A 12,960-nucleotide genomic window follows, 5' to 3' on the forward strand; every position below is an offset into this window, starting at 1 on the left:
TTTTAGGACAACAAATATCAAGTTTTTATAACTTAAATGTAATTTATAAGCTTAATTTTTGTAGTGGGTATCAAACATGTCAAATTCTTGAAAGCTACAATAGAATACACAAAGTGTAGCTGTACAAGGGTAAATGGATCTTTCAATGAACTAGCAGTTCTATTATATCTTTCTAAATTGCCACCTTCATACTGAACAGATATCGATTTTAAGAAGTAATGTTCAACAACTAAATACTGCTCAATCAGTCTATCACATACAGGCCCAAGAGTTAACCACCTTGTTTCAACATGTAGTAAAAAGACATGATCAGTCAAAGCATCATCAAGCAATTCAACATGCAAGGAATGAAAATCTTCTCTCATGTTTGGTGATAATTTAAACCATTGATGAACGTCTAATGCACACTTATGTATGTGGAGCAAAAGTTTTCAAATGTCTTGTGCACAGCATTATGCACAGTATGCAAACAATAAGTTCCTATGTTAACCAGATTAGGGAGCGACATCTCAGCTGACATGGTTTAGTTATTTTTCATTTATTTTCAAAGGGGGGAAAGTATCAAAAATATTAGATCCTATTCCCGTCTCCTAACTTTTTTTCTGCGACCTCTGCTGCTTATTATTTTATTTTTACATCTTTTTTCCAGAAGAGGAATGACTGCAAGGGTTATAAAGGATAGACAAAACAAATAGCTTTATATTGAGCATATGTCATGGTCAAATGCATCCCCCCCCCCTTTCTTTTGCAGAAAAAAGGCAGCAACAGTATAGGTTTTTCCTTCTTTTTTTCTTTTTCAGAGAAAATTTCATAGGATCTAGCAAGTTCATTTTGTCCTGAAATATAGGCATATCATCATGAAAAGTTTCATTTTTAGGTTGAATTTTCTTATTCTGTGCAAGTGTGGAATGAAATAATGAAAAATTTAGGATTTTTAGGACAACTCCTATTCTTGCAAGTGTTTGGGACAACTCAAAATACTTTGTTTTAAATAATAAGTAAAATTCATGTATAAGTGTTTCTTTGGGAAAAGTTATTGAAAGTGTACATAATTCATCAAAATTTTAAGGAAAATGTGAGTTACGCTGTTCAATTTACATCAATTACCACTCATATGCTCTAAAAACCAGCCAGAACAAAATTTTGTCCTTTGTTTTCTTTATTTTTTTAACTTTTTTGCTGCCGCTAAAAATCCGATGGCTTTTAGCTTCTTTTTTTTTTGCCCCACCCCCTTTTCAGTCCCAATTGCGCCTCTGTTACATTAAACTCCACTAAAATTATTCGCAGAATTGGGTGGCACTAGAGCTGCCAATAATAAAATTGCAGACAGACCACAAAAAGACTAAAACGAGGGACAAATAAGGTAAAAATTGTCTTTCCTCAAAACCATGAGTTGATTGTTCTACAAGCAGAGTCTGATTATCACGCAGGTCTATTAGGCCCCGGGCCTGGGGCCCCATCTTTCCAAGTTGGCCCAATTTTTTAAAAAAACTGCTGCAATGAATTGTAAAATATTTCCTCTTTCATTATTAGCAAATGCAGCAGATTATATTTAAAACACTCAATAGAATTATGCTGCATTTTAGGCAAAACTACTAGCAAATAAATTTAGTAAAATACGTTTTTTCAGCAGCTGTGTAGTGGGACCAGAATGCACTGGTGCATTCCTGCTAGGTGGTATGGCGTTCCAAAATGTTATTTCGAGTAACGCTTGTTTTTATTTCAACATCCAAATTTCTCCCCAAAAGGAACTAACTCATTTGACTCAGTTCAAATATGAATCTTTTCTAAAATGCAATATTTTAAGATATTTTCAAACCCTATAACAAACAACGTTATTTGAAAATGTGTGAGTCAAACTTTGTGCAGAGACTAAGGAGGGATGCTGCATTTAGTTATTATCAAATGTCTTTGGTATTTGGTATAATATTTTATTTTAGTATCATTTATAATAACCAATAAATAGCAGACTATTTTAATGCATCAATGTTTAGTGCAAATGCAGTTATAAATTTACATAATTATATCGTATAGGAGTTGATTTTTTTCTGAAGAATCATCTTCCCCACCCCTCTCTACATTAATCGATGAACAAAGAACAATGAAAATGACAGTTAAGTTCAGTTTTTCAAATTTCCATTTTGGTATTCTGGTAAGAAGCAATTTGGTAACCATATCAATCTTCTTCAGTCAAATTAAACTATAATCAGGGAAAGGTCAACTTTTATCACAGCAGTAAACTTGAAAAAGAATTCAACATTATAAAAATATTTTTAATTATTTGCCACAAATATCTGCCAGTTACAGACTATAGAGAAAATCAAAATTCTTGTTAGACTTCTTCGCTAAATTCAAGAATGTTATGACTACTGTTTCCTATCAAATCTATAACCATGCTTTTTACTATGAAATTCAACTGGTTTGGTAAAAGTTAATAGCTTTAACAAAACCAATTTTTCAGAAGGGACTGTTAAAAATTTAAAGAGAAAATTCTTTTGTGAGAGACAAAGAGATAGCGAAAGAGAAAGAGCAAAAGATAAACCTTTTGAATAGCTTCAGCAACTGATGTTTCATCAAGAGATTGTGTTATTTCTTTAGAGGAAGATGGCACAATTTTATCCTTTACATCAGCTGGAACCTGTAAAAACAGTATACATAACCAACAATAGCTATTATAACATCTGATACAAGTAATATAACATGAACATCAAAAAGTATGGAAAAAATTATATGCATATAATGCATTCTTTCTTTGATTGTATGTATATAAATTAAATATACATACAATCAAAGAAAGAAATATGATTGAACCTCATTTTTACTAACATTTAATTTACGGATACTCATGAATTTGTGAACTCCCTTGTTCTGAAAAATCTTCCATTGAAATCACAATTTTATTCTTTTTTACAAACTGGAAATGGTAAAAATCGCTAATAAGAGCATTAATTAAGGGCCTGTCCATAAATATTTTTTTTCAACAAATTTACCCCCTCTGCCTTTCGTCACAAAGTGACACCAATTCCCCTTCTTCTCACCTAGTCAAGCAGTTTTTCCTAAATATATTGTTATAAAAAATGTGGGATGTCACATATCTTGTCATGTCTCCCCCCCCCCTCCCCATCACAAACTGTCAGAATTTCAAGGCGCCCCTCCCCCTTCAAAGTGTCACATCATTTGTGGAAGACTCCTAAGTTCATAATAGCTCTTTCTAGTAGCAAATTGCAAGGGGTCGCTCGCACATTTGCAACACTTGCCTGCAGTTGTTCAGTGTGATTCATGATAAAAAGATTATTTGATAACAATCCCTCACGATTTATCACCTATGCAAGAAATATTGAAACTCGGCTCATTAGATTGCCAACATCTTTCTAGTTTAAAATATTGAATTGGAATTTTTTTATGTGTTGGGGGATCTACGTGGTTTTTCACTCATGAAGGTTATAAATTGCTATCTTTTGTGCATAGGCAGTGAAAAATTAATTGCTTTGAGTTTTCATATTTTTCTGAATGTTTGTTAAGGTTTGATGGAAAACTCAATGTGTTATGTAGGGGAGACCGGGACAAGATGACTATGCTAACAATATTTGTTGTTTATTAATATATTTTTAAGGATAATAAAATTAATTTTACATGAGCTGTTAGAATAGCCCTTCGTAGTATTAAATGTAATACCATTCAATTTTTCAAATAAAATAAATGAAGAATATTTTTATTTTTTCATAGCCTTAACAAATCGTCATCTTGCCCCAGTACTGAGGCAAGATAACTTTGGCTTTGGGGCAAGATGACAACACTGAAAAAGGTTGAACACATTTTATCTTTTGAATATATTACACAGTTTAACAAATAATAACTGTTTTTACATCTTACAAAGCATCAAATTAAGCATAATGAACTGCAACTTAATATTGAAGTGTTTAGTTGTGCAGCTAACAAGAGTCACAAATAAAAATGCCATTTTCACAGTTGGAACATTCATCAAGCCACCACTCTTGGCATAATAGTACTAAACTATACTTCTGTTGAATGGTCACAATATTCTTCTTTACAAGCAGGACTTGTAAAGAGGAAGTATTGTCATCTTGCCCCATGTCTCAGCCCATCATCATGCCCCGGACTGCCTGTTTGAAAAAATTCATCTTCATTGTCCATCAAGGAAGGCAATTAATTGACGTTTATTCATGATAATAGGCAGTATATAAACTAAGTTACTCATAAATACTAAAAAGAAACGATCCATCATTTCTGTATTTTTAGCAGAGCTTATTTACACATGCATAAAAGTTATAACTTGGCAGCGGTAAACAATCAGAGCTTCAGAACTAACAAATATGACGATTTCAAAGTCTTTATACTATTGCTGAACGAACAGCTGATAGGAGAGACAGTAGTATCCAGTTGATGCTGCTTCCCAGTAGAAAACAGAAAAATTAAGACATTTGTCATCTTGCCCTGATCGTCATCTTGCCCCGGTCTCCCCTATACGCCAAAATATGGAAACAAAATTGGTATTTTTAAAGGAAATGCTAATATCTTCGTGAATTTAAACGATTTTTTCATGAAATTTTTAACAATTAACTCTCTGCATATTTGATAAACTTATTTCTGAAATTTTTTCCAGCTAGTTAAGATGTAAGATGATCAAAATACAATAGTTTATTTCCCAATTTGGTGCTGGTCCCCTATATCCACAGGTGATTTAATTTTTATTGGAAAAAGACAACTGGAGCATACCTTTCATGTGACGAAAGTTACAGAACAACTGGTCAGTTTTTTCTTGAGAAAAGTGTAAAAATGTGAATTCTTGAAAGTGTCTCAATACTTTTGGTGATATAGTGCACCATCAGGCTCATTGGTTATTAGAAACAATTACATCATCATATCTTAGTACTCCAACAAGCTCCGTGTTTAAGCTGAATTTAGAAGTTTTTTTAGCAAAAAAGTTAATATAGAAAAAAAAAAGCTTTAGCAAAATGCTAAAATGTCAAAGTTATGGAATACTTTTACATACTTTTCTAAATGTCACAATGTGTTTCATTTCCAGTTGAAAACAAAATTAAAAATTCTAAACGAGATTTGAATTTAGCAAAATCTGTAACTACCACTTAGAGAACACAAGTTCAATTTTTAAAACTGTGCAAGTTCCCTCCTCAAATAATACATTTATTGGAGAGGCATACTGTCTATTAAGACTAACCGCTGTTGAACTTATAATAGTAATTTTAACAAGAAACATGTTATTTAACATTTTGAAAAAGATTAAGCTGAATATTGGAAGAGCTTTTGGATCATGCATGGTTTGTTTTTCTTTCTTTTATTCGAGCAAAGAAAAAAAAAGAGAAAATGTTGTGCTTCATTTTTATAATTTAGATAGCATTTTTGCATTTTTCTCACAAAACGCAATAATTCCTGAACAAGCTTGCACAAAGCTTAGACTAACAGAGTTTCAAAAGACGAGAACAAAAAGCTTTTTGAAAAGAGATATTGTTATGTATGCACAAAATTAAGATATTTTAATAATCTAATCTTAACCTAACGACAAAGTTCAGCGCACAGAATATTAATAAACAGTTATGTTAAGTACAGATTTTGTATGGCCACTCTACTTTTTAGAAAAATGTAGTTATTGTCACCAGGTTTTTTTTTTTTTTTTTGTAACAAATTTTACCTAACTGCAATAATTTATAGTAATTTGTAAATGGGTAATTATTAATAAAAATTTTTAAAGAAAAAGTGGTACCTGAATCAACTGTATGAAGGCATAAAAATTTAAAAATCAAACTTTAAAAATAAAATTAATCAAAAACTTTAGAATGCAATTTCTCATTTCAGGCTTCTGCAGATATAACTTTTGTGATTAGTATAACACAGAAGTTTTACAGAATAAAAGAAATTATTTGCTTCAGAAATATACCTCTGTTTTCTTCGCAACTTTTCTTTTTTTCACAGGTTTATCTGGATTTGCTGCTTTTCTTTTAACTGCAGTTGTTTTTTTCTTTCCCTCAACCTAAATAAAATTAGTAATAAAAACGTTAAAAAAACAAAACTAAATTAAAAGTTTTCTTTTTTTTAAATTTATATATTTATTTTCTCTTTCAACTCAAAATTGACCAAAGATCATAACCCTTTACGGTTAAAAGAGTAATAAATGAAGTACAGGCATTGCAACAAGTTTGAGAGAAAAAATGATTTTGAATTTTCCTTCAAAATGTATCAAAATCTTCTACCTAATCCTGACACTGCTTGTTTTCTAAACTATTACAAAAATAAATAAAGAAAGAAAGGAATTTAATTCAGATTTTTGGGGAAAATCCAAGAAAATACTGTTCAGAAAAATAGTACGCCATTCAATTAAAGCAAGTGGTTTAACAATATATATGTACATAACATACTATGTACAATCAGGGTTCGAAAATATCATGATATTTTCAAAAACATCCAAAATATCCGACATTTTGATACATATAGGATATTTTGATATCTATCCGATATTTTCAATTAGCACAAACTAGTCTTCAAAATAGTAAATGCATCCTCAAATTACTCTTTATTTTTTAATGTTATAATTGCAATGTGTAACTAAAAATTAAGTTTATTTTATTATTTATATCTCATGTTTCATTTTACATTTTTATCAATTTTAATGAAGATAATTTAGCATAAGCTGTTTTACTAATTCTTTGTCTGTTAGCTACTTTTAGTCATATGATTCAGAAATAAAAAAATATCTATTAGTCGATGCACTGTCATAAGAAATATTCTTTTTTTCTGAGCAATGTTTAAAATTAGTTTGGTATTTTTAATATGAATTAAAATTTGAACATTGCTAATAATTTTATGAATATAAAATACTAGTAAGAAAGGAATATTATCAGGGGTCTGTCCAGGATTTTTCACAGGGTCCGTTTTTTTGTGAAAAATCAAATAATTTTATGAAAAATCAATTAATTTTGTGAAAAATCAAATAATTTTGAATTTTTTTTTTGTAAAAACGCAAGTTTAGGCTCTTGAGATGGTGGAAACTGCATCATTGACACTTAAATTTGAGTATTTTTCCTTCTTTTCTGTTCAGAATATCATTCTTGAGTGTTTTTCTAGTATTTGACGAGCGGGGGGGGGGGGGAGGCATCGCTCATTGGGAGATGGGCACCCCTCAAGTATCCAATATTTATCTACCATTTTACAGTTACAAATTATACTAGAAATATCACTTGTATGGTATTTAAAATAACTGCAAGAAAAAGAAATTCCGGCAGAGGTTCAACATTTAACTTTTTATTAACCCAAAACACTGTTTAAGAGCACAGTTTCGTTTAAAACTTATAAACTCCGTGATTTTTACAAAAATAAAAATTTTTTTTATTTGTTTACCTCTTAACTACTAAACATCGAAAGTTTGAAAAAACAGATTCCCATAGCGGATGCAAAGAGATTGCAATCCTCAAAGTGAAGGCATCAAAGTATAAAAAGGGTTTGTAAAAAAAATTTTTTTGATAAAATTATTTTAGAATTGCATTTTAGAGTTCTATAATAAACATATCATTAATATCTGGACAGAGTTGAAGCAAAAAAAATAAATAAATAAAATAAATAAATAAACCATCGATTCAGCATTTTAATTATTGACTTATAAAAGAAAATGGAATTCCGCTTTAAAAACTTGAAATAAGATTTGTTACAAAAATAGACTTTTCATTCATTTGCATCCTAATCAAGCGAAGTTCGCTCGGAAGAAAAAAAATATGATTCTCATATTGGATGTAAAAAAATTGCGTTTTTTCAAAACGTATATCTATAGAAAAAGAAAAAAAAAAGGTACATAAAAGAGTTTATTCCCTTTTTAGCATCGAAAAACCAAACCCATATAACTTTCTCCCAAAAGAACAGTTTAACATCGCACCACCGTTTGAACTTGGCAACCCTATCTGAAGCAATCACACCCTCCCCCCCCCCCCCCCAACATCCTTTGCAGTTCTAAGTTCATTTAGATGTATATTATTGATTATTAAAGCATGAGTGGGGAGAAAAGTGCTTACTTCGCCTATTCAGAGAGTGTTGACGCTTTTTCACCTGTTGCATAAAACAAACAAGCCTTTCTGACTTTCAGCTGCTAATGTCTTTCAAAAGAAACCAACAACAGGCATTATATTTATTTGGCTGTAGTAATTATTTATGGCTTGCAAGAGCATTACAAGGGTGTGGATTTTTTTTTTTTTTCCTCTTGCAAAATTAGCTGATTGTGACTAGTTGATTCCTCTAATTTAGCTTTAAAAAAGTTTCCAAACACTAACGTTTTTATACAGGAAATATGCTGTATTATTTTAATGGAGATTTGCTCTTTCAATAAACAATTTGTGAAAGATCCGTTTTTGCTTATTAGAATTTTGTGAAGGGTCCGTTTTGGTTGATCAGCATTTTGTGAAAGGTCCGTTTTGGTTGATCGGATTTTTGTGAAAGGTCCGTTTTGGTTGATCAGATTTTTGTGAAGGATCCGTTAACGGACCCAAATATGCTCTGGCCAGACCCCTGATTATATTAACTTTGTAATATTAATGATGCATTATACATCATAAAAATATAGTACATAACTTTTTGGTTGTTTTTGATAATAAATGAACAATTTCACTATGATTAATATACTTTTTATATTGAAAATACCATAGTTGAAAAAATAAATATAGAAAATATCAAAATATCATGATATTTTTAAAATAAATATCGGATATATATCGTAATATATATCATGATATATATATCGACTGATATATATCAGCGAACCTTAAACTCCGCTATATGTAATTCCACTTTTTAAGAAAATATTTCATTACTTTACTACTATGTGTAGAAAAATATTAAAAGTGGCACCTAATAAAGTCCAGTGCTCTCAAAAATCATGGTGGTGCCATGCAAGCATGTTGAATGTTATGCTATGTATAGAGAGAGAGAATTATACTTACAGAAGCGGTAGATTTTTTTACATTTTTTCGAGGACAAGAGGCTTTTGCCTTTGGTTTTTGCTTTTCTGGGGATGGAACAAAATCATCATCATTATCAGCTTCGGATAGAGCACTTTCTTCATCCTCAGAGTCAATTATGACTACTTTTTGGGCAACTTTTCTTTTTTTCCTTGGAGGGGAAATTACAACAATATCACTATCTGCATCTGTGGCAGACACTTTATTTATCTCTGTAGAGGTATTCATGTAGATTCCTTCTTAATTGTAAATTCCATTTAATAACTGAAACAAAATATGCAAAATCATGAATACTTTTGGCAACACTGTAAAAGCAAACAATCACATGTAAAAAATACTAAGGCAATGTCTGCAAAATCAGAGGTGTGTGGTAGAAATCATGTGTTCTAAAAATTTTGATAATCCTTTGTACCCCCCCCCCCTCCCCTCCAAAAAACCTTGACAATCATAATTGGGGAGCTTATTTCCCCCAAAATGATGGTGTAACTCTCAAATGCCTATGGAGCACCTCGCTCAAGAACAAGACAGGGGTGATAATGAACTCTAAGTAAAATTTCGGAAACTATGAAAAAGCTTGACCAGTTTTTTTTTTTTTTTTTTTTTTTTTTTTTTTTTTTTTTTTTTTTTTTTTTAAAGCAGCCTAGCCCATTTGGGTTTTTTGATCAAATACCTAGAGAGACTGATGAAAAGATTTGTTTTTTTTTTCAAGAGTCATCTCAATTTCTAGTTAAATACTATACGAGACTTCTGCTATATTATTTTTCATTTCATAGGGCAGGGGCGGATACAGACTACCATTTTAGGGGGGGTGCATGCTGGAGAATGATCCCCCCCCCCATCTCTCCACTAAGAACGAATCTACGGTTTAGGATGCAAAATTTCTGAAATGCTTGAGTGTCAATTAAAAGCACCAAATAGATTAGGAATAATTCATCTTATAGTAGGGAAAAAACATTATAGGTACAACTTAATTTCACAAGCAGTGAAATAAACATAGTAATTTCAAACAATTACTTAAAAATGTGTTTAATTAAACAAATAGATTGCTGCAATCATTAACATTTTATTTTTAAATTATCTGAACACGATGTGGATGCATAATAATATCAACAGTTTAGGAGGGGGGGGGGTCATGATCCCAGAATGCCAGCCTCCTTGTATCCACCCATGTCATACAGCTATACAAAATTTCAAAACATGGGTCTATTTTCACACAAAAAAGTCAATATTAAAGGAAAAACATATGAATTTGAAAACATTTTATAATATTTGTATAACCTAAAACATGACCATTTGAGAAGGAAACATTTACTTTTATCCAGAATAGAATTTTGTGAGCAACATTCTGCAAAAAGTGCTCTTTGTATTCCTAAAACACATCATTATATTTTTTGCAGTTTATTCTCGCAACCTAAGACTAGTTTTAAGCAAAATACATTTGACAAAAAAAAAGAAGAAAAGAAATCCACAACGCTTACATACATGAAAATACATTTTAACATCTCAACCCAGGGGAGTAATTGTCTCTTCTGACTCCTAAATGAAGTAACTTGGTAATTAACTTCCTTATAGATCTATTACTATATTCACACTTCCTATAAAATTCAATTTTTGTTCATCAACGAAAGTACAATCTAGTATAGAATATAAAAGATAACTTTGAATAAAACTTCGTAGAATAAAACTTCGTACATGGTAACTTTTATTCGAAATTTCAGAGAAAGAATTTTTTACCTTTTAATGAATAAAGAAACAAGAATTTCGAAACAAATTTTAAAAAGCTGCCTTTCAGCATTGCAAATACAACGTGATTCAAGAAATACCTTTTTAACTTTTAAATGTTAAGAGCGAAAATACTACACCGCAAGCTGCCGGTTCTTGAATTCAAACCACAATAAACAAAACTAAACAAAAAGAAGGCAACAAGTTTCATTGTTGCCCTGATGCCACTATCCAATCACAATCCTATCATAGAAAAGTTTAGCTACATGGAGGACGGTCTTTGAAGCATTATTTTTTTCAAACGTTATTTTTATTACTAAAAGTTAATATAAAGAACCCAGAAGTATTTACTAAGCGTTAGAAATTAGAGCAATCACAAGGTTGCAGTATGTTGCGAAAATTGCAAAACGTATTTTCAGTAAGTAACCGCCCTGCAGCCCCTAAAAGGGTGGTGGACTAGCAACGCAAGGGTACACCATTTCTTTTTAAAAAAAAAGGGCGGGGGGGTTAAAAAAAAAGGAAAAAAGCTTTGTTTAAAAAAAAAAAATTTCATATGGATTTTTGGGATGGTTTCCGCCTGGAGCATAAGGTGTTAACAGAGGGGCAGATACAGAAAAATCTCTTGGAGGGGGCTCGGGAAATTCAATAACAGCTCCACCCATACATTTTTTTTCCTTTTAAGATTCCTTCAGGCCAATCATTTCTTCTCCAACCATTAATGAATAAGTCATTAAAAATGTCAAATTTTAATAACTCTAATTTGTACTGAAATAGGTTTCTACTGGGAAAATGTACCCTACAGGGTGCCCAGCAAAAGACTCCCGGGATTCAAAATTAAATATCTCGAAAACAAAGGACGATATTGGAATAAAATAAACGGTATGTTTATTGTGAAACCCATAAAAACCATATACAGGAACTTGTAAATTAGTTTTAAAAACAGTTTAGAACAGGTGGCGCTGCACGCTGTAATTGCAATAAAAGTCTGCATAAATAGTGCTGCGAAGAGGTTGATACTTTCTAGAGTGTATGTAAGCATATCTGAGAGACTATAATAATGGAGATTCAATTAAAGTTCGGGAAGCTGCGAATTTTTCTTTAGAAAATACTATGGTGTTTTTGGGGATAAATTGAGCTAAAACCAGAAAATTTTGACTTAGTTTCAATATATTTTTCCCCCCACGCAATATTTTAAATATGCTTAAATCATCAACGTCAATCAATGTGTCAGAAATCTGCTATTTTTTACGACTCTAAACTTGAATTTTTTTTGGTACTTTTGATGCATATTTATAATTACAGTAGAACCTCACTTATCTTGCTCCTGTTTATCCAGATCTCCGGCTTATCCAGATCAAATTTTTAAAGTTAAAAAATATACACTGGTTGCAAAAATGAAGGACGAGGCGGTTTTTTCAATATAACTTTCTACAAAAGCTTTCCAAATCAACACATTTAATACCGTAAGATCCCCAATACGTAAGGACATGAGTAATGTAAGCAACACTTACTAAAAGAGAAATCAGAGGATAAAAAGAAGCTTTATTGAAAAAGTAGCATGGAGCGCAATGCAACTGAGGACCGAAACATCCCTGTGATGGGTGTCCAGCAAGAAACATCCGGTCTTTAGTTGGGGATATGATCTCCTCCGACTGCTAGGCAGGTTTCACAGCGTCTGCCCATGCTGAGAATGAGGGTGTCAATGAGGTGTTGAGGCATTGCTACCCATTCGTCTTGCAGCGCCAATCGAAGCTCCCGAATCGTTACTGGTGGTAAGGTACGAGCTGCCAAGCGTCTGCCTAGAAAATCCCATACATGCTCGATGGGATTGAGATCCGGAGATCGTGCCGGCCAATCCATACGTTCAATATCCTCACTCTCTAAGAGCTGTTCGGGATCTACTGTGCGATGACATGGTGCATTGTCGTCCATGAAAAGGAACTGCGGACCCATAGCGCCTTTTAAAAGACGCACATATGGAAGAAGAATCTCGTTACAATAACGGGTCCCGTTGACTGAACCTGCAGCCCCTAAAAGGGTGGTGGACTAGCAACGCAAGGGTACACCATTTCTTTAAAAAAAAAGGGGGGGGGTTAAAAAAAAAGAAAAAAAGCTTTGTTTAAAAAAAAAAAATTCATATGGATTTTTGGGATGGTTTCCGCCTGGAGCATAAGGTGTTAACAGAGGGGCAGATACAGAAAAATCTCTTGGAGGGGGCTCGGGAAATTCAATAACAGCTCCACCCATTCATTTTTTTTTT

At 32.1% G+C, this 12,960-nt stretch overlaps 1 protein-coding gene across 3 annotated transcripts in view; it reads right to left on the minus strand.

The window, feature by feature from the left end:
• The window catches only part of LOC129224048 (S1 RNA-binding domain-containing protein 1-like), a 69,330-nt gene extending 58,462 nt beyond the window's left edge, over window positions 1-10,868 (minus strand). Inside the window, exons 1-4 of one of the 3 annotated variants that reach the window (XM_054858445.1) lie at window positions 10,802-10,868; window positions 8,961-9,242; window positions 5,918-6,010; window positions 2,543-2,638 (exon numbers count right to left, since the gene is read on the minus strand). In XM_054858445.1, the coding sequence (XP_054714420.1) occupies window positions 2,543-2,638; window positions 5,918-6,010; window positions 8,961-9,206 (435 nt within the window). In that variant the 5' untranslated portion in view covers window positions 9,207-9,242; window positions 10,802-10,868. Of the gene's footprint in view, window positions 1-2,542; window positions 2,639-5,917; window positions 6,011-8,960; window positions 9,318-10,460; window positions 10,492-10,801 lie in introns of those variants that run through there. The other 2 variants (XM_054858447.1, XM_054858446.1) reach the window with 2 other exon arrangements.
• Window positions 10,869-12,960: the final 2,092 nt, after the last annotated feature.

Source organism: Uloborus diversus, chromosome 6, assembly GCF_026930045.1.
Source record: "Uloborus diversus isolate 005 chromosome 6, Udiv.v.3.1, whole genome shotgun sequence".
NCBI lineage: Eukaryota > Metazoa > Arthropoda > Arachnida > Araneae > Uloboridae > Uloborus > Uloborus diversus.